General features: G+C 42.9%; 1 protein-coding gene and 1 long non-coding RNA gene across 2 annotated transcripts; one reads left to right on the forward strand and one right to left on the reverse strand.

Moving 5' to 3' along the window:
• Positions 1 to 1,615: 1,615 nt before the first annotated feature.
• ACTR10 (actin related protein 10) lies at positions 1,616 to 16,103 on the reverse strand. The gene is made up of 13 exons (XM_008501031.2): positions 15,742 to 16,103; positions 13,685 to 13,757; positions 13,116 to 13,198; positions 12,047 to 12,155; positions 10,374 to 10,481; positions 10,044 to 10,111; positions 9,667 to 9,746; positions 9,241 to 9,276; positions 7,343 to 7,422; positions 7,155 to 7,228; positions 6,632 to 6,713; positions 3,345 to 3,546; positions 1,616 to 2,155 (listed from the first exon to the last, which is right to left on the reverse strand). Exons 1-13 carry the CDS (start codon positions 15,816 to 15,818, stop codon positions 1,974 to 1,976), a joined length of 1,254 nt encoding a protein of 417 aa, XP_008499253.1. The 5' UTR covers positions 15,819 to 16,103; the 3' UTR covers positions 1,616 to 1,973.
• LOC115598466 lies at positions 16,056 to 18,860 on the forward strand. The gene is made up of 3 exons (XR_003987679.1): positions 16,056 to 16,108; positions 17,127 to 17,349; positions 18,164 to 18,860. It is a non-coding gene; the product is annotated as an uncharacterized LOC115598466 (long non-coding RNA).
• The last annotated feature ends 2,419 nt before the right edge of the window (positions 18,861 to 21,279 follow it).

The raw sequence follows: 21,279 nt of genomic DNA on the forward strand, positions 1-21,279 counted from the left end.
CTCTCTGTTGTTGTTATGCTTTCTGTGTAACAGCCACACAGCTCATTCCAAATGGGAAGAAGGCAATTTAAAAATATATCCCCTCAGCCAGTACTACCAAACCACCATTACCATCCAGCCAAGTCTCACCTCTGACAGACTCCAACACTTGAAGCATCAATTCTTGGGTTTTTTTTTTTGTTGTTGTTTTTCCTTGTTGGTTGGTTTATTTTTGGTTTGTTTGTTTGGTTTTGGTTTTGTTTTTTTCCAATTTGGCAACTGTTAAGATAAAAAGGATTATCTCCTACCATGTGCCAACTAATACCATATGTTAAGGTAAAGCACACAGGAAATAGAATTACAAATAAATAATAAATGCCATAGCACACTGTGCTAAGTTTCACCACAAGAAGATGTCTTAAACTTTAAGAAACTTTAAGAAACTTCAAAAGCTCCAGGTAGCATGCAGACAGCATGGGGAAATCAGCCCCAAAAAGCAAGCTTGTGGCAGCAAGACTTCACAGCCTCCACCCCTCCTGTAATTTTCTGCTTCTATCCCCAGATTTGAGCTGAAAAATTCCTCTTCAGACTGAAACCTCAGATACCAGCAGGGTCACCATTTAGCCAGTGAGTCAAGACCAGCACATTAGTGGCATTTTTAGTGGCATTTGACACCAAGGAAAAGTCTCTCCTAAGAGATGCTGCTGCCAAGATGCAGGGGCACTGCTTGGGCTGCCCACCTGGAAAATTAAATTCCCAGCAGTGTTATGGAAGGACAGAGACAATCATGGCAAACCAAACCCAGCAGCACTAACAGCTGAACAGGAAGGTTTGTGTTTGTTTTCTCACAGAAGAGCTCCTTCTCTACAAATTTATAGTTACAGTATTGCTAAGAGCCCAGTAATTACCCAACAATTACTAAATAATACCCAAATGGACTTTTTTTTTTTGTTTTCCTTAAGCAATGGACTTTATGTTGCATTTTTGTTTAGTACAGAGTCCTCTGAAAGAATGAAATTCAGTGGTTTTGATGGGGGGGGGGAAGGAGGGCAAAGAAATTGCTGCTAAATTTGATGTTCCACAAAGAAATTCAAGATTTTCTCTCATGTTTGTAATTCTTACATGGCTGAATTCAGTGAAGACACTGGGAGAGTTGTTAGCTCAGCACTAGTTAAGAATTACAGGCAGAACTCTGCCAAAACTTTCAGAACTGTAGCCAGGGGAAAGAAGAAGATGGAGACTCCCTTTTTACAAGGAGTCAGGTGGAAAGGATGAGGGGGGAAGAGGAGGAAGTCACTCCTGGGGAGATCCCAACTGGACACCAGAAGAAAATCTTTCTCAGTGGGAACAATCAGACCCTGGAATAATCTCCCCAGGGAAGGGGGGGATTCCCCAGCACTTGCAAGACTCAGCTTTTAGAGGGTGCTGGCAAATCTCATTAAAAATGTGTCCCTACCTAATAAAGTTGGAGCAGATGCTCCTTGAGGTCCCTTCTGACCTGGCATTCCATGAAATACTGCCCCAGCACCTTTGCTAAACAGCCCCAAATAATCTCCCCACGTGTGATTCAAGGGAGGAATATTTTAATGCAGAATTTGGCAGAAAAGCTTCCATAGATGCTTCACACAGTAGACTGCCCTTCATTCTTATATTTAAAAATCAAAATATCTAAAAAAAAATTCTCTCAACAATGTAATTTACTGTACATATAAATAACAAACAACTCGGGAGGCAGCAACTCATGATGGAACAGAATTTCTTCAGAAGAGGACAAAACAGCATAGCAGTTGCCAGAGTTAAATTTTTAAACTATAACTGGGTGTGGTTTTAAATATTGTTAGCAACTGACACTACACCCCCCCAAAAAAACCCCACATTGTTCATTTTAATACACAAAATCTTACACACAAATGACTCCATTAAAAAAAAAAAAGCCAATGCATTTATATCTACTTGAAACAGCTGAGGAGAATCCTTGTGTAGCATTCAGGTGCTTATTTCTCTGTAGAAAAAGCTCTCTTCATCAGTGGTGGGGGTGCTTTTCCAATATCAAACATCATTTCCAGTGGGGGATTGTTCAGGCAGCACCAGTCAGGTATCCGGCCTGTCTGGCTGTAATATTCCTTGGACACGGATCTGCTCCCCAGGATGTCCTGAAGTGCTCCAAAAATTGCTCCTATTGGGAAAAAAAACCACATTGGTTTAATTTAATGTACTTAATTTCTTCTTCTACTTCCTCCCATCAAGAACCTCGACTGTTTTTTAGCAGCTCTGTCCCAAAAGTTAAAGGGATGAAAGGATGTACTCGATTTCCTTTCCAGTCATCCCAAATACTCCCAAACTGCTTCCATTTATGTCCCTTGAGAGAAACTGAAAACAATCCACTCTCTGCTGAGAGCAAAACTAGCCTAGCTAACCTGCTTCTTACAGCACATTTTCCTAGAAGTTTTTTATTTTAAGCACTTCAACCACCTTGTGCTTAAGGAAATTCCTTCTCTCCCACAGAGGTGCCAGGTGATGCCTGTATGAAGTTCACACAAACTGTGAGAAGGTTCAGGCCACAGGAGTTGATTAGTGCTGCCATGGATGAAAAGGATCAGAGAGCTTGGTGTGTATACATCATCCTTATTTGCTAACTCCAAAGTTTCTAAAGCTAAAATTGTGTAAAAATTTACATTTCATCACCTACAGAAAAAAAAAACCTACCTTTAAAATTATAGTTAGCTCCCTGTACACACCAGATGGGCTCAGCTTAAAAAATGAAAGCTTAGGAAAGTTAGGAAAATGAAAGTTAAATGTTTAGTTAACGTCTCTCAACCTCAAAACCATCCTGAAAAGAACTTCTAGCAGCTGAAAGCCCTTCTTTTTCCCCAGCTTGCCAGTACAGCATCCAAAACCCATCAGAGTCGCTGTGTTTGTTACTGGCACTTGGGAAGAGCCCCGGGAGTTTGCAGCCTCCGCCCTCCCCACGGCTCTCAGCTCCTGGGTAATTAAGTTTATTTTTCCCACAAGCGATTTTCCTGCACGCCGCAGGTCTCTGCTCTCTCGCATCACTTTGCCGGTGCCACCACATGGCTGTAGCCCAGTACTGCACTTGAGTCAACCCCTCCCAACGCTGCCGGTGCAAATTGTCACCGGATTAAAGCTCCTGCAGGGCCACTCTGAGCTCCCAGTGTCCCCAAGGGAGCTTTACTCTGCAAAAATTCTTCCAGCAGGGCCTAACAATTCCACGGAGCTCCAACGCAGCTTGATTTTGATCGTTCACTTAAGTTTTACTGCTTTTAATTCATCACAACCCCCACTTGGAAGGTTTGTGGTTTTTTTCCACCTTTGTACCTTTGCTTGCCAGCTGTTGTCACTCTTACCTCCCAGCCAGGCCACACAGTTGGGTTTGGCAGGTGGAGTGTGAATTCTGAAGGTTTTAGTAGCAAGTGCTTCTTTGTACTTTGGTTTCTCTACCAGGTATCTGATCTCAGCCATGAGCCTGTGAAGGAATCCTGGCAACATGGCAGTGCCACCAATGACCACCAGGTTCTCTGCCAACTGCTTCCTGGTGTCTATGGGACACTAAAAGAAAAAGGGATAAAAAAACCCATCACTTTAATTGCTGTTGCATGCACAAGCATTCAAATCTGTAAGAAAATAACTCAGTCTTTTCTACACACTTCAATTGCTCTTTTCTCATACTTAGGTGAAATATAATCCATGCAGTTTTTCCCCCAGGATTCCCAAGAGAACCAGACTTAAGGAACTGCCCAGGTGAGACTGGCACAGGCACCCTGTGAGTCCCTGCCAAGCCCTTCAGCTGACACAGCTCAGGAGAAGAGAGGAGAGAGTTATCAGTAACAGTAATTCCCAGGATTTTCTGGGAGAAGCTGTGCCAGACAGAGGGGAGCATCAACCAGTGCTCTCGGACAGCAAAAAATGTTACACAGGATCACAGAATGGTTGTGGTGGGAAGATTCCTCCTCTGGTTCCAATCCCACTGCCATAGATAGAATCATAGAATCACAGAACTGGCTGGGTTGGAAGGGACCTCAGAGATCATCAAGTCCAACCCTTGATCCACTCCCACTGCAGTTCCCAGCCCATGGCACTGAGTGCCACATCCAGGCTCTTTTGAAATATCTCCAGACACGGAGAATCCACTACTTCCCTGGGCAGCCCATTCCAATGCCTGATCACCCTTTCCAGAAAGAAATTCTTTCTCATCTCCAACCTAAACCTCCCCTGGCACAACTTGAGACCCTGCCCTCTTGTCTTGCTGAGAGTTGCCTGGGAAAAGAGCCCAACCCCTCCCTGGCTCCAACCTCCTTTCAGGGAGTTGGAGAGAGTGATGAGGTCTCCCCTGAGCCTCCTCTTCTCCAGCCTCAACACCCCCAGCTCCCTCAGCCTCATCTCATAGGGTCTGTGCTTCAGACCCTTCACCAGCCTGGTTGCCCTCCTTTGGACCTGCTCCAGGACCTCAATATCCTTCCTGAGCTGAGGGGCCCAGAACTGGACACAGGACTCAAGCTGTGGCCTCACCAGGGCTGAGCACAGGGGCAGAATCCCTTCCCTAGACCTGCTGGCCACGCTGTTCCTGATCCAGGCCAGGATGCCATTGGCCTTCTTGGCCACCTGGGCACACTGGAGTCCTTTTAACTCCAGGTGGGAGAAAGGCACCACAGAAGTCTCACTGGCAGGAAAGGATTCTGCTGGAGCTTGAATCAGGTACCAGATCACCCAAGCAGAAGACATAAAGGCATAAGACCAAGCTTTGTCAGTTTTGCCCCTCACAAACAGATCTGCACAACCCTTTGGAAAATAATTTTACTGCAATCCTCTTGTCCATCACAAGTAGCTGGCTGATATTTCCATTTGTCAAGCTAACATTTACCTCTCTTCTGGCCAAAGAGCAATGCAAACTAAATGCCTGGAGGTACCAAGGTGAGGGGTGCAGGCAGAGGTATCTTTAAATAATTTGTTTTCATAAGAAATCCTAATTGAAATGTTTGTCATGTTACCCAAGCCTATGGCTCCCCAATAGATTATATCTGAGCAGACTAATTTAAAAGCCATCAATAGCTACAGGAAGTCAACTTTAATTAACACACATGCACCATGACATAATGAAAATTTCCATTTATAGTGGTTTTCTAATACATCTTTTCCTAAATATAATAAGAAATGAAGTGTTTGTATATGCCAAGAAAATTTCTCATAATATATCTAATATACTGTCTGTAATAGAGATGTCCAAATTAATATCATTCTATCCTGGGTAAACCAACAGTATGCAGGACTCATAAAGTTCTGAAGTTAATTAGAAGTTAGATAAAGTTTTTGAAGTTAATTTGACCTTATTGCTCTCTACAACTACATGGCTGTAGGGAGGTGGGTGCTGGCCTCTTCTCTCAAGTAAATAATAATGTAACAAGAATGGCTTGAAGTTGCATCAAGGGAGGTTTATACTTGGTTTGAGGAAAAAATTCTTTACTGGAGAGTAGGCAGGCATTGGAATGGGCTGCCCAGGGAGGTGGTGGAATCACCATCCCTGGAAGTATTTAAAAAACATGCAGATGAGGCACTTCAGGACATGCTCTAGTGTCTGATACAGACATTGATACATGTATTTTATTCAGGGGGGATGTTGAGATCTTAGAGGTCTTTTCCAACTGTGACAATTCTGTGATTATGTGACAGTTTGACTCTGGGTAAAACCCCTTGAAAAAAGAAGAAACAGAATAGTTGTGCCATTTCAGTTTAAGCAGTGAACAACACCAAGCTACTCCTTCATCATGACATACACAGAGCCCCACCCCAAATCAGTCAAGGCAGACAATTAACTTTTCATAGAATCATAGAACTGGCTGGGTTGGAAGGGACCTCAGAGATCATCAAGTCCAACCCTTGATCCACTCCCACTGCAGTTCCCAGCCCATGGCACTCAGTGCCACATCCAGGCTCTTTGGAAATATCTCCAGACACGGAGAATCCACTACTTCCCTGGGCAGCCCATTCCAATGCCTGATCACCCTCTCCAGAAAGAAATTCTTTCTCATCTCCAACCTAAACCTCCCCTGGCACAACTTGAGACCCTGCCCTCTTGTCTTGATGAGAGTTGCCTGGGAAAAGAGCCCAACCCCCCCCTGGCTCCAACCTCCTTTCAGGGAGTTGCAGAGAGTGATGAGGTCTCCCCTGAGCCTCCTCTTCTCCAGCCTCAACACCCCCAGCTCCCTCAGCCTCACCTCATAGGGTCTGTGCTGGATCCCTTCACAGCCTCCTTGCTCTTCTCTGGACCTGCTCCAGCACCTCAATCTCCTTCCTGAGCTGAGGGGCCCAGAACTGGACACAGGACTCAAGCTGTGGCCTCACCAGGGCTGAGTACTGGGGCAGGTGAGAGGTGAGCACTCTGTTTCAGAGGAACCTCTCCTACACACACTGCAGTACAACAAAGAGTAAGAAAACCACCACTGAGTGGATGACACATGGCAACTTGCTACTCCAGGGACATTCCTCATGTGGCAAACCCCTGGGAGTCATGCTGTGCTGAACTCTGCCAGCCAATCCCAACCTGTACTCAGAAGGGTGTTACTTTAGAGAGAGTAATTTACAACAGCAGGTTCTAAGGTTGGAGGCATTCAAGAAATTGTTTCTAATATAAAGGTACCTGAATGAGTGAATCTAAGATCAAAGTGGCAACAGATGTCTCTTCATTATCCTGTTCAAACAGTATTTCCACCACGGAGTCTCTGTTGAAAAAGAGAGGAAATGAGTCTTAATGAGAAGCCACACTACACTGTGAGCTAACACTCCTGAACAGCAGGGCTGGAAATAACTACAGGCTTCCTGCTGACAACACTTCATCACCACTCCTGTCATACAGTCCCTGCACCAGGCACTGCCAACAGGGAGAAGACAATGCCCTGTTCACTAAACCTGTCTCATCAGCCTGTATTCATCCCCCAGTTCTGTTTCCCCCATCCCCCCAATCTGTTTGCTCTCATCTTCAACTCTCAGCTCCCTGGGGAAGCAAACACCTTATTGTGGCCACAACACAAAGCCTTCATTTAAGAGACATAAAAGCATAGGCAAGTGTTTCATTAGAATTCAATTTTATGAAAATGTATGTGCTTTTAGACTTGAAAATATATCCTCCTAAAGATAAAATACTCAGCTAGAGGATTTCTCACCTGATGGGGCCAACTACATGGAGGATCTTTTCTCCATCTAAAGGGTAGTCCACATCTGGAGGTGGTGAAGGACGCTAGAAATAAAAAATAAATAGAAATAAAAACACATGTGCACTATTTTAGAGGCCATGAGGGCTACATCTGCTTAAAAAAAAAAAAAAGCAGGGTAAGCTCCATTCTCCACCCACCTCAGCACTGCCATCAATGTTGAACTTGGCTGCCTGGATTTTCAGTCCACGCTGAAGATCACTCACAAAACACGTGCGGACTTTGTAAAAGAAAAGGAAGGGGAAGAATTGAGACTCTGCTGGATCATTTCCTCACCAATACAGACAATAATTTTACTTAGTTTATGGAAAAGCAGACAGTTTAGGCCCTTGCTGGTCCAAGACATTATCAAATATGTGCAAAGAAAAACAGTTTTTAGGTTTTAGCAGCGTTCAGGTGCTCCCCTGACGATGAATTTAAAGGAAGCTGACACTCAGAACTATGCTAGGACAGGCAAGATTTATTTCTCAGACAAGCTACAAAAGATTTACAGCCAGAAGGACATTACAAATAGTGCCTTCAGTTACCACAAGGTCCCAGGGGCTGTATTCTGCTGTCCAAACACACCACTAATGGGTCCTGCACTATGGCTTCATTGTCTGAGCAAGCTGTAACCATGCAATGTTTTCCCCAGTGCAACTCTTCAGCATCCTAAGAATTCCTGAGGGATTTTTTTTATCCAGGCAACACTGACAGAGCACAATTCCATTTGTATCCCAGCTGTTCAGTGTTATCAGAGAGTTATTTGTACCTTCCACAAACAAGTACCTCCTTAATAAATGGCTGTCACAAAGAAACAATCCTTCAATGCACAGGCAATCATAATTCCAACCCTACCATATCCTATCTGGTTCCAAAAAACAGCATAAAACCCAGAACTAATCAGAAAAATGTGTTCAAGTCCTAGAATCAGAAAAGTAATTTTGATATGACAAAGCATCAGCTGCATTTGAATAATTTTACATTTGACTGATGGATTTCTTCCCAATTTGGATCAAGAGATATATACCAGCTCCTAGTCTCTATTCTACATGTTTTTATAACAGCACATGAAACATCACATAGGAATCAGTCCAAGTTCTGCCCAAAAACAGACTTAACTTTTTCTGGTGTAAATGTAGTCCTTGACTCATCTTGCCTATCTGATTCACACACCCAAACCTCTTTTATACATACATTACCTTGTTTGCAAAAGTGACTGTAAGACAAACTGAACCTTCCTAGTTAATCCATAAATAAAATGGCTGAGGCTGGAAGGGACCTTAGGGATCATCTCCTCCAACCTCAATACCATGGTCAGGGACACCTCTCATCCAGCCCAGGTTGCTCCAAGCCTCCTCCAACCTGAGCCTGAGCACCTCCAGGGTGCAGCCACAGCTTCCCTGGGCAATCTGTTCCAGGGTATCACCAGCCTTGCACCAAAGAATTTCATCCCAATATCCAGTCTAAACCTCTTCTTCTATTTAAAACCATTTTCCCTTGTCCTATGGCTGAACACTATGAAAAAAGTCCCTCTCCAGCCTTCCTGTGGGTTCCCTTCAGGTATTGGAAGACAGCTCTAAGGTCCCCCTGGACTCTTCTTCAGGCTGAACAATCCCAGCTCCTTCAGTTTTTCCTTGTAGCAGAAATGCTCCAGCTCCTGGATCATCTTTGTGGCCTCCTCTGGACCCATTCCAACAGATCTGTGTCACTCTTAGGGTGGGGACACTAGAATTGGATCCAGTCCTCCAGGTGGGATTTTACAAGTGCTGAGTGGAGGAGGAGAATCTGATCTACACACCAGTTTAATATTCTTACTGAGCCAACTGGGTGTATCTCTGAGCTATGCCTTGATAATACAAAGGCTCAACCTGAACTAGGAATTCAACATGGTTTTCATTTTGGTTTCAAAGAGGAGGAACACTGCAAGCTCTTTCAGTAAGTAAGAAACATAATAAAGATAAAATAAATTCCTAAATATAAAGTATTGCACAGTTATTATACTCTCCTCTACTGCACAGTTTAATAGGTTAGAGTTACACAAAGCAGAAAATTTTACCTTTTATATCCTCTACTATGTCTTCTGGAACTGAGCCTGAAATAAATAAAAAACAAATTTGAACTAAAGCTTTTTATGCAGAAAGAGAACCTATAAACAAAACCAAGTTTGAATTGCACCTAGTACACTGAAGTTTCAATATGACAGCAGCTTTTAAGGGTTTCTAATGAAGTAAGAATTTTAAGAACAGGAAAAAGTTTATACTCTCCTAAAACAGGCTGAAAGATTCCTACAGATCTTGCCCTTCATTCCAACCTACTGCTGTGAGTGACTTATCATAAAAATATATTGGCAAAAATTAAAAAATCATGAAAGTAGATCACGAAAGACACACTGCATATTAAAATAATTTTATTTACTGTTAGTATTAATCCACTTTCCTCAATGCAAGTTCACAGCACATATGCTCCATCAAACAGACCTTACCCATCACAGATGGAAGGCTTTGTCCTTTGGCTAATCCAGTATCAACTGTGCACTGCTCCAGCAGCTGATACTCCAGCTCCCTAAAACATTGCACATGAAGTTAGTTGCAGACAGCTGTTAAGACAGGCTGATTCTCTGTGTAATGCTCATTTACTCCCTTCAGTTAAATTCTTCTAAGTATAAACTGTGGCAGATCCTATTTCCATGGCTTTCACTACATCAACAAAAGCCAGGAAGAGATAAATTTAAAAACTGGATGCTGCCACAGCAGCAGTTATGGTTCAATTCATGGTCAATAGGAATATTTGGTCAATAGTCAAGTATTAACATTCAGAAATAAATTATAATTCACCTGGAATCTGGAGCTTCAAACTTACTTGTGGATAGCCTTTCCTCCCAGAGGGAGGGAGCCCCAGCAGCGCAGGATGGGAATTCCCTCATATATCTACTTGAAGATCAGGAAATTCTCCTTTTTGGTTTTGAGTCTTCAACCTGCTGGAACTAAATGCTTTCCCCCCCACACCATTCTCTTGCCTTAGCTATTGGAAACACTTTCTAACTGCTTTTCTCCAGACCTGATCTCTAGCAGGTAAAGGCTGAAGAGAGGCATCACCCTTCCCAAGTTTCAAGGGGTTCAGCATCTGAGCTGTGAAGAGACTCCCCAGGTCATGATCTGGAAGAGCCATTTGGGTGTTATTAAAGGATACAGGCAGCACCAAGCTCTCTGCATATCCACAATCCAGCACCATGGCAGAATTGATCCCAAGTGTCAGCAGAGACATTAGATGACTTGGAGCAAACAAAACAGAAGGTACCTACATGGAAACCAAGAGGAGAAGTGACAGAAGAGAGGAGAAAAAACCCAACACCCAAAGCACTGATGCTTTCTCTAAATGTCATATTAAAAGCAAAACCCAAACAACTGTATCTTCCAGTACCAGGCTTTAATTTAGTTTTTGAGGTAGCAAAATACAACAGGATTCCAAATTCTGCATTCATCTTATTTGTGTTTCATATCAGTGACTCCAGTAACAATGAATCCTGGAACAACCTTGCAAAAATAGCAAGTGCTAACTATGAAACTCACCTTAAGTCATAGTTCAGGTTATTTATTGTAGTTTGAAGAGGAGTGAATGAAACTAAAACACAGCCACTTGAACTACTGCATAAGGACTTGAAGACATGAATAAAGGTGCTGGAAAACTCTTATAAAAGTGTGCCTTATGAAAACATTGAAACAACCTCACAAAACACTCTTCCCAAAGCAATGTGGAAACTCCAGTGGTAATGACATGAGAATTGCTTCCTTTCCCCAGAATTCCATTATATCAAGTGTCCTGGGCAGCAACAGTTCCTTTAACAGAACAACTTAAGGTGTGAATTAAACAAGCAATTTCAATAAATCTTGCATTTAAAGGCAACATTACTGACCCATAGCCCAGAGACACAAGTCATAATACAGACCCTGTACTAATATGCCACTCCTATTTTTTTTTGTACCAAATGGAAACAGAAGCCAGAGAGAATTAACCTCACCTCAGCAGCATCTCAACAAGCTACAAAGTCTCTCCATCAAAATATCACTTTCCAAGTCATAAATGATTTTCAACAACCCACTCTGTATGGATTGCTTCATCTGATACTTACTTTTTTTTTAACTCTAAGGAGATTAGGAAAAAAAAAATCACTCAAATCTTTCATCAATTCAAGTCATCAGGAAATTTTATCAATAGTAGGAAGGAACTATGCAGAAGCTCAAGATTATTTGGTAAATTGCACAGTGGAAGCACAGTGTAGTACTGAAGACAGAGTGTTTCACCACTTTTTAGAGAAGAACATGAATCTTTGTTCTGTATGAACTGTAAAGCTACAGCTTCACCTCCTAAAACATTTGCCAATAAAAATACACAATTAGGTTCAAATGTTTCTTCAAAAGATAGTGATTAAGCAGAGAACATCATAAATTACAGGTAAGCTCTTATCTAAATGAGAACAGTGAGAGGTTAGATCATGTGCTAGAAAAGATTTTGACTCTGGTAGAAGTCATGAGATTTGCTGACAGATCAGTAACAAGTGTTTAAATTCTGGCTTCAGTCAGAGTTCAATGGGGATTACTGGATCTGTCTGGAACCCTTTGGGTTCTTGTTAATAGCTCCTGTTTGACTCATGAAGAGTCAGAATGGAACAAAAATGGCTTTTACTCCAGTCTCCAAGCCTGACTTCCCCAGAGGGCCATCAACTTTTCTCATCTTGTTTCTGCTTCCCACATTCACTTGGCATTGCTTTCATTTCTTTGTCTGCATCTGGTAGTGACTGTAAGGAAAACATCTGGAGCAAGTGCTAAGGCTGGGCAGAGACAAGAGCTATGCAAAACATGTACCTCAAAATGCTTGAAAAGGACCCTTGTGAGTGTATCTCTGAAGTGTGATGGACTCAAGACTGATTCTATGATCACAACACGGCGGTCTCTGGGATTCACCAACAGATGTCTAAAAAGGAAAGACAAACCTGGTGAGTTTAAGCATGTTATTTGAGACCTACCTTATTTTCATGTTCCGTTCTCTTCAAAAATCCCTAAAATAGGCTTTTAGACAGCATTTTCTACAGCAGATCCTGAAGATTTTTCCCCCAAATAAACAACTTTTCCAATAAGAATCTTAGGAAACTGAGATAGAGAAAAACAATGACAGAGCTCTCTGCCAGCAGGCTGTAGTTCTGAGTATCTGTTACATATTTCTAAATAGATATCAGGGCAAAAATCAGCATGCATAATAGGCATTAATGGCTTGTCCAGTGTCGTACAGTGTGTCCATAAAAGAGGAAGAATGATGATACAGATGTTCTGATTTCCATTACAAAACAATCATCATGGACAGGGGAAAAAAAAAATCACCACCACACACCAGAAGATTAAAGAGCAGAAGTTAGATGCTTGTTTCCTTGTGTCAAGTGATGATTTTTACTGTGTAAAAACAATGCTCAGAAGTAAACAGAAAAGACTAAGGTCCAACTTCATTAATAGTACTCAAAAAAAAAAAAAAAAAAAAAAAAGATCTATTAATGAGGCAAAAATATTCCACAGGTTAAGATTCCTCCTTCCAGACCACTGTCTTGTGGAGAGAGCTCTGCACTGATACAAGATGAGCTTCAGCCCTACCAAATCAGTACAACTCCTTATGACTTTCCTCTGTCAAGTCTTTTATGAGGGCCACAGTTATGAGGCAACTTTATTTCTAGAGAGTAACATGCTGCAGGATACTAACTTCTTGTTATACAACGTGAGGCTCAGCCCCACTGGATTTCTCCTGCAAGAACACAGCCAGGCAACATCTTGTTTCTATTTTCTTACTCTGCTAGACAGCAGCCTGCAAGTCACACTTCTAATAATTCAGTGTACTCAGAACAGAGCTGCAAAAGGTCTAAAGAACTAAGACCCAAGTATCTCTTACCTGAAATACAGCATATGGATAAATTCCTTCAGGTAGGAATACAGCTCTTCTGTATTAATATTATACTGTACAACTTTGACAGGCTGTAAGGTAAAAATATCCAGTCAGCTTAAACACCAGGCAGTGATTATAAAGAAATATATATAACATTACAACATATTACATCCACATATATATAACCTGACACATACAAATAAATCCTCACTCTTACCTGTAACTAAATTTATTAATGCTAATTTTCTGTCCTAGTAACTAATCCAAACATTAAATCCCAAAGCTGTTAAACTCCAGTGAAGTTTTAAAAAGGAAAAGCAGAGCTAGGCAAAAAAATTCCTCAACAGAAGCTTCCTCAGAAATTCCCCAAAGAGAAGCTTCATGGGTGAGAAGTACCAATTAACATCAGCTTTGGTATCACACTTACTTGTAATGAGTTCCAGCCTTTTCAGAGCAGCAGTTATAAAATAATGGAAAACAGCTTATGATGCACAGAAAATGCATTTGCAAATTCTTTCTATAATATAACATGACAAACACTGGGAAAGTAAAACACCTTGGGTAAAATTGCTTACCTTTGCAATATCAGGCTTCTTTATCTCACTAGGAATAACACATCTTGGTCCTGTTTCTCCTGCAAAGCCACACCTAAAAGAAAATGTTGGAGATCTTATTATTTGAAGTCACTAATTTTCATACCAGGCCTAGGAGTCATCAAAGAGCAATTAATTACAGAAAATACTGTGACTGCAAAGGGGTGCTTTGCATACAGAGTTTCTATCAAGCCATTCTGAATGAGAAAAAAATGAGATATATTTTTATTGACTCCCTCAGCTGCATTAAACAGGAGTTTTCTTCATTTCTTTAAGGACTGGAATACTCAACTCTGACTTGCCTCCAACTTTCCACTGAGAACAGTTTCCTGTTTACCATCAGCTTCCTGCAATCTTCCCTGCTGCCTAACAAATTTATCATTTTCTGTGACATCTATTTAGAAGAAACAAAACACACAGACTTAATGACCAGGATCACACAGGTCTTGGGGTCTGCTTCACTGCTGACCAGCACCATTCCATTGAGCTTTTCTCCTGTTTCCATCTTATTTAATGCTTTGAAACTCATTCCCTTCATAAGCACCCTGGGTGATTAAGGCCTTGCAGGCTCAGGAGCTTGTGACAAAACAGGAGTTCTGCATCCAACTTAGGTAACAAAAATCAGAGTAACTCCAAAAGAAGTATTTTGTCTGGCTTTCATAAAGAGATTGCACTTTAAAAGACCCAAGAAGCATGAACTGAAGAAAACAAATGAAAACAAACATACAAAAAAATTTAACCATTTAAGAAACTCAGTGCCTGACATTTATTCCACTACTGCCACCCCCACTAAGTACAAACATGGTAGGAAACACTAAAAAGTGGAAAAGCTTAAAGCTACTCAAGTACTCTTAATGCAAAAGGCCAATTAATACTTTATTTTGGTATTTTTCAACATGTTTTTTCAGGTCATTTCAGCAAAAAATGTTGCAGTAGACCCAACTGGGAATTTATTTTTTTCTTTGATCTTCCAAACAAAGACTGGGGTGTACCCAAGGTTGTTCTTGCCTGTCATCCTTCTGAACTTTTGGTTAATTTCAGCCTTACTGGGAAAAGGTCAGATGTCTCTCTCAGATAATTAAGTTGTCATCTCTTCTACACGAATGAAGGGTGGAAGCAGAAACTAAGAATATACTATCCAGGAGAAATGCTTTTCCATGAGAGCATTTTACTGGACAGTAACACCTAAGGGATAAAGCCTCACAAGTGCCCCAAATTGGGGAAAAGCCTGGGATCCATGACACCAGAGGAATCCACAAAAACTCAGTATTTTCCACCCAAGAAGGCTTTGGTGAATTCTCTCCAGGACCACACTTCCCAGGCAAGGCAGTAAGGTAAGCCAGCCTGCTTGGCACTGTCACTTTAAAAAAAAAGCTAAAGAAAAAGAAAAAGCAACATAATACAAACCCAAGTTTCATAGAAATGTAGAAACCAGCAAGTCAAGGCATCCTTAGGGCTTCAAGCACATAAATGCATCCACACTGACATGGGACTAAGGGAGTGACATACACCTGGAAAGGTGCTTTTCCTAAAATAACACTTTTTTTTTTTTCCTGTTGTTTTTAAGATGCTTCTCCCAACAGACTACCGAAATCCAAGGAACATTTCCAGAGTATTTTAACCCTGGATGCGGGTTCCTTGAAAGCCCCTTAGGCTGAGGGCTGCGTGTCCGAGCACGGGGGTATCTGGAGGGGTTTCTAACACAAGGGGGAGGATTTTGGACACGGGGCAGGCAGAATCACGGCTACATTCTTGTCCCACGATATAAACGATTGATCCTCAAGCATCTCCCCCTCCACCTCGCGTTTGCACCCATTTTGAAACACACCCGAAAGAGGCTAAAAAATAAGGTTATCATCAGCACATCACCACACACACACAAAAAAAAACAACAACAAAGAAGGGGGGGTTCGAAGGGGGAACGCCCAACAATTGTTAATCCCGACAACATCCCCGCCCGTGTCCGCGACACCGGCTCGGCGGCGATGTCTGTCGCGACAGAACCGGGCCAGGCGGGTCGGCATGGCGCTGACACTCACTTGGTGAAAGCCTCTCCCAGGTCTATCACCACGGCGGTCTTCTCCCCGCCGCTGCCCAAGCCCTCGTAGAGCGGCATCGCGGCCTCCCTTCCCCTCAGCGCCGGCGCCAATGAACCTTCCCCTTCTCCTTCCCCTTCCTCTTCCTTCTTTTCCTCCTCCCCGGCGGGGCTTTCCTCCTCCCCGGCGCGGAGAAGCGGCTGTCCCTGGCGCCTGCCCGGCAGCGCAGCTTTCCGTCAGCTCCTTCCCGGAGAGCTTCAGCGGGGGAGAAGGGAAGGGATGAAGGGATGAGGGAATGAGGCGCAGCCGGATGGTCCCGGGATGGCGTTGGGCGGGCTGGGGAGTGATGGCGGCTTCGCTGCTGTGAGGGGTAAAATGGCGGCGGCTTGAGGTGGGGAAGGGTTAAGGCGTGCTGAAGGGTTAAGCCGTGCTGAAGCGGCCGTACCCAGCCGGTTCCGATAATTTGTATCGCTGGGCTCATTCGGTGAGGTCGGCACCGGTTGATCCAGCAGAAAAAGTGTTTTTTTGTGTCTCCTCGCAAAAGCTGGAGGCCGGCGAGGGCTCTGCGCACTGTGTCCCGGTGCCCCCACAGGCTCCATGCGTAGGGACCCAGAGGGTCCAGGGTCTTTCCTCCCAAACAGGAATAAAACATCACTGTGGGAAAAAAAAAAAAAAGCTCCGTTTTCTCACTGTCCCCCCAGGGAGTGGTGGTTGGGAGTGAAGGGAGGAACTCACAAATACAGAATGGATAAAAATGACAGAACCCCACCATGGTCAGCTGAGCTCTTAAGGTCGGGTTGGGTTTCCTGTGTAAGGCAGAAGATGGGCTGTGGTGGGGCAAGAGTGATAAAAAATTTAGTTTTAATTAGCGTACTATTGTGTCAGGACAGCCGGGGTAGCCTTCATCTGTCTGTTTTTTGAAGGGGAAAATTTATTGCTGTATCATGGAATCAGCCCTAGAATGCCAGGTTGGAAGGGATCTTAAGGATCACCTGGTCCAACTTTTCTGGGTAGGAACATGGTTTAGAATGCAGTATGAGCTCAAATCCTCACAAAGTAACATGCTTCCAAACCCCAAATCCTGCTTAGTTCTGGAGCAAAGAAATAGGTGTGTTTTGTGTGTGTGTGTGTCCTTGTATTACACTGAAGGACTTTGACTCAGTGTTGAGGTTCCAATAATTGAGGAGATACTAAATTTTACTAAATAATTTTAGTTTCTGCATTAGAGCTAAGTGACAGCTCTGCTTCAGTTGAAGTCAGGCAAAACTTGTTTACAAGTTATTCAAAATGTCTGAAATATGCTGCGTTGCTTAGATTGATACTTCTGGTCTGTGACAGCTGCTGATGAGAGCCTCTTGCCTTGAGTTTGTGGGAATGGGTTCTTGTAGGTACCTCAGAAGGTGGCTGGAGAGGTACAGTTATCAAAAAAACAGACTGAAGAGAGCAAATGTATGTGCCAGAAGTCCTCCAAAAATTAATATGTCCTACAGACTAGCAAACGATCTGAATCTGCCAGAAATAAACAGAAATAAACACCAAGCTTGCTGCATCTATTCTGGAGTTGGTCTTCAACTGTTTCTGCTGCTGGAAAACTGAGAGAGCATGAGTGGAGTGAGTAACGACTTATCTGTTATTAATAATAACAGCTGGAATCTATTAATAGTAAGAACCTAGGCAATGAAAGGTGTTCTGATGGGTATTGTTTGTGGTATGTGTCTCCCTGTGACGTGATCCCCTAGCTGGGAAAAAGGGAGTTGGTAAGAGATGTTGGCTGGTGTAATGAAAATCTGGGACCAGATTCCTGAGGTAAAGCTTATCCCAAGCCCAACAACCACTTCCTCTCCTCTACAAGTCTTCCCCTTTCCCCATGATAACCACACCTCTGAAATGAGCTGCTCTTCAGACATTTTTTTAGTAAAGCACACCCAGGAGTGGAACTGTGTCCCTGACCACGTCCTCAAAAAGATCTCTCACAGGGTATTTCTATCAGCTCAGTGCAGACCGTTTCTTCTTCAGGGCAGGGAGAATAAATATTAAAAAAGCTATTAACTGCTGAGTTGGGTCTAGACACTTGCTCACTGCCAGACAGGAAAGCTGAAGAGTGCCTGTGTGCAGGAGGACAAGGGTTCTAATGAAGCAAGAGGATTTCAAGCATGACTCTTAAATCTTATGTGCTGAAGAGCCTGAGCTGTGAGGTGCTGCAGCAGATTGTGCTTTTCACATGGTCTGTGGTGATGCTGCTTGTCCCACATCCACACTTGCTGTTTAAGGTGGAGGTGTGTGGGGGAGTGGGACAAAGCCTGGGAGGGATGTGAGACACGGAAAGCTGTCGGTGCCACCATCTGCTGTGTTGCCTGAGCAAACCTCTGCATTAGTCATTGATGGACTGAGAGTGTGACTGCTTTCTCTTCTGCTCTTGTCACAGCTTTCCTGCCTTAGAATCATGGAATCTTTCAGGTTGGAAAAGACCCTTGGGATCATGGAGTCCAACTGTCATCCCTACCAAAGTTTCCCCTAAACCATATCCCCCAATACCACATCTAAACAACCCTTGAACACATCCAGGTAACAACCATCTCCCTGGGCAGCCTATCCCAGTGCCTTCCCCACTTCTGGTCCTCCCAACATCACCTGGGTCACAAAGTGGGGTCAAGAGAAGAAGCTGAGAAGGTAAGAAAGGTCCCCATGTGGGGAGCAGGAGCAGACTGAAGGAGCTGAGGCAGAGGCGTCATCCTGGAAGGACTCTGTGTCTCTGGGGGAAATGCAAGGAATCCAGGCAGTGCAGAGGAAATGCAAGAAAGGTCTCAAGAAGGGGAACTCTGCAGTGACAAACTCAGGGGACTCTCCTAGTAAAACCCTTGTGTCCCTCATAAAGCCCTTGTATCTCATATCTTTAATTCAATTAGTGTCCCACAGCTTGGTGTCAGCCCATGCAGCCTTCATACAACCCTTCACCAGCTTCCCATCCTCTCAGCTACCTCTTCTTGGAGAGGAAAACTAAGGAGGAAGAATAAGGCTGTGAGAGATGCTGAAACAGTGATGGGACCAGCACACATCCAATGGGTCCTGGAGGAGGAGGAATCATTGCCAAGGCAGCAGCAGAGGGTGCCAACACAAGAAGGAAAAAAGCAAACAAATAAAAGACTGTAGCAATTAAACGTTCCAAAAGAGTTCAAATTGCCTTATGATTTTCTGTGGTTTTATGTTTTTAATGGGTTTTTATATTTTGGTTTTTTTAATGGTTAGTATTTTATGGTGTTCCAGAATATGGAAATGCAGCTGAACTTTAATGTGTGAAAACAATGCCCAAAAATATGTTTAAATGTCAGTCTTACAAAGGAGCCTTAGCTTTGCTACATTTGAGCAATGTATTCAGTTAAAATAACATTTGACTGAGCTGGGAATTATGTGCAAAATGCTTTTCCTTGCTTGGGTTTTCTTTTGGGAAAATCATCTAGGAATTCCCCAAGTTACTACATGGACAACAAGGAAGGAAGAGGAAAGCAGCATGTTTATTGTGCCTGGTGAGAATTTGCTCTCCCTGATGTGTGAATTTTAAGTCCTTTAAATTCTGTAAAATGCTGTCAAGTCTTTCTGGGATAGGACTCTCATAAAGGCACAATGTAATATACCTAATGTTGTTGCTTTCAAAATACTTAAAGCCTAAAAATTGGAGTAAAAGTTAGCTAATTTAATTTTAATTTAACGATTAATGTAAAGTCTAAACACATTTTCATCACTTGTTTCATCACTAAATCTCACCTAAATCACTAAATATGGTACTTTACTATGCCAGAATTACATGTTTACAACAGTGTGGTTTAAATTCAATCTTTTATGTAAAAATAACTCCAAATTACAAAAACCATGAGCCCCACTTGCAATATCCAGCCCACTGCTTCCTCCTCAATGTGTTATTATCCCTGCATTGGGAAAGCTCAGACTTTCCTGCTAATCACATCACCATCTTTATTGTCTATCGGAAATCTTTTCTTAAATTACATTAATCAATCACAGTTCACATGAGTTCTGAAATGCAATCTGCAGCTTCAAAGTGGCTTAATTTAACGGATGGTCTTTCCAGAGCCCAGCAGTTATTGATAACAGCAGCCAGAGACTTAGAAATGTGCCAGGGTTTCATAACAAAATCCATCCACACCGGGCTGGTTTAATCAAGGAAGCTGCTTGCATAATGTGCAAAGTGCTCTCCCAGCTATGGAACTGTTGTAGAAACAGATGGTGATGCTCACCCGTGAGAATCAGAATATAAATACATTCAAGTTAACAATATCAATGAAGATAATTATTTACAGTCTAAGGAGATGACTGGACGATTAACTAGTAAGCAGAAGGTCAAGGGGAGTAAAAAGCAGGATCTCCCTGACGTGATGAAAAATTATTCCCTGAATGCAGCCACTTGGAAGTGGTGGTATCCTCTGACAAGCAAGGAAGAGGTCACAGGAGTATTTAAAAACACAAGAAATTAGCAGTAGCCCATTGAAATCAGTGGAAATGCTGATTTGTGGCACCCTTATAGGACAGTTCCTTTTGGCTAATGCAGTTCTTTTCTTTTCAAGACCCTGGCAGCAAAAAAAATCTTTTCTGATCTCCTGCAGACGTGTGATGGTCAGAGAGCAGCTCCCTCTGCAAGGAGCAGCAGTGAAAGCCATGCTGGTGCCTTGAGGTGGAAAGCTACAGAACTAACCCAAAGGGCTAAAAGGGAACATTTTGCATAAAGAAGATGACTTTTCTCTGTGTGTCCTGAAATACAGCAGCTCCCAGTTGAATTAAACCCCACAGTACACTTCCAAAAATTGAAAGCATAAAAGAATGTGTCCTCCAGCATCAACACTCCAGGCCTGGCTGGGTATGGCGTGGAACCATCCTGCCCAGCAAATACTCTGTTCTCTTTAATGCTGAAATGCCTGCCTGGACCCCTGCAGAGACTCAGATTTCACCTGAAACCTCTGCATATTTCATCAGCAAAGAGTTATTATTTCTTCTTGGTCATAAAATAAACAGTCTTTTGTGTCCCTACATTGGATCCCTTTTCCTGGGTACTCACTTTTAAGCCTGCTGAATCCCTACATACAGGCTAATTAAGGCACATATCCATTTTTATGTTTGTTTTTTTTTCTCAGTAGATCAGAGAGAGATGTATTTAGGGCCAGCTTTAGACCATAATAAAAGAGCAATTGCTCAGAGATCTGTTGTAGCTTCTGGAACTCACAGGTTATCTCCTCCATTTTTTTTTAGTTTTTTTGCCCCTGTGCTCAGCCCTGGTGAGGCCACAGCTTGAGTCCTGTGTCCAGTTCTGGGCCCCTCAGCTCAGGAAGGAGATTGAGGTGCTGGAGCAGGTCCAAAGGAGGCAACTGGGCTGGTGAAGGGACTCGAGCCCAGACCCTATGAGGAGAGGCTGAGGGAGCTGGGGGTGTTGAGGCTGGAGAAGAGGAGGCTCAGGGGAGACCTCATCACTCTCTACAACTCCCTGAAAGGAGGTTGGAGCCAGGGGGGGTTGGGCTCTTTTCCCAGGCAACTCTC

This window comes from Calypte anna, chromosome 5A (assembly GCF_003957555.1).
Source record: "Calypte anna isolate BGI_N300 chromosome 5A, bCalAnn1_v1.p, whole genome shotgun sequence".
NCBI lineage: Eukaryota > Metazoa > Chordata > Aves > Apodiformes > Trochilidae > Calypte > Calypte anna.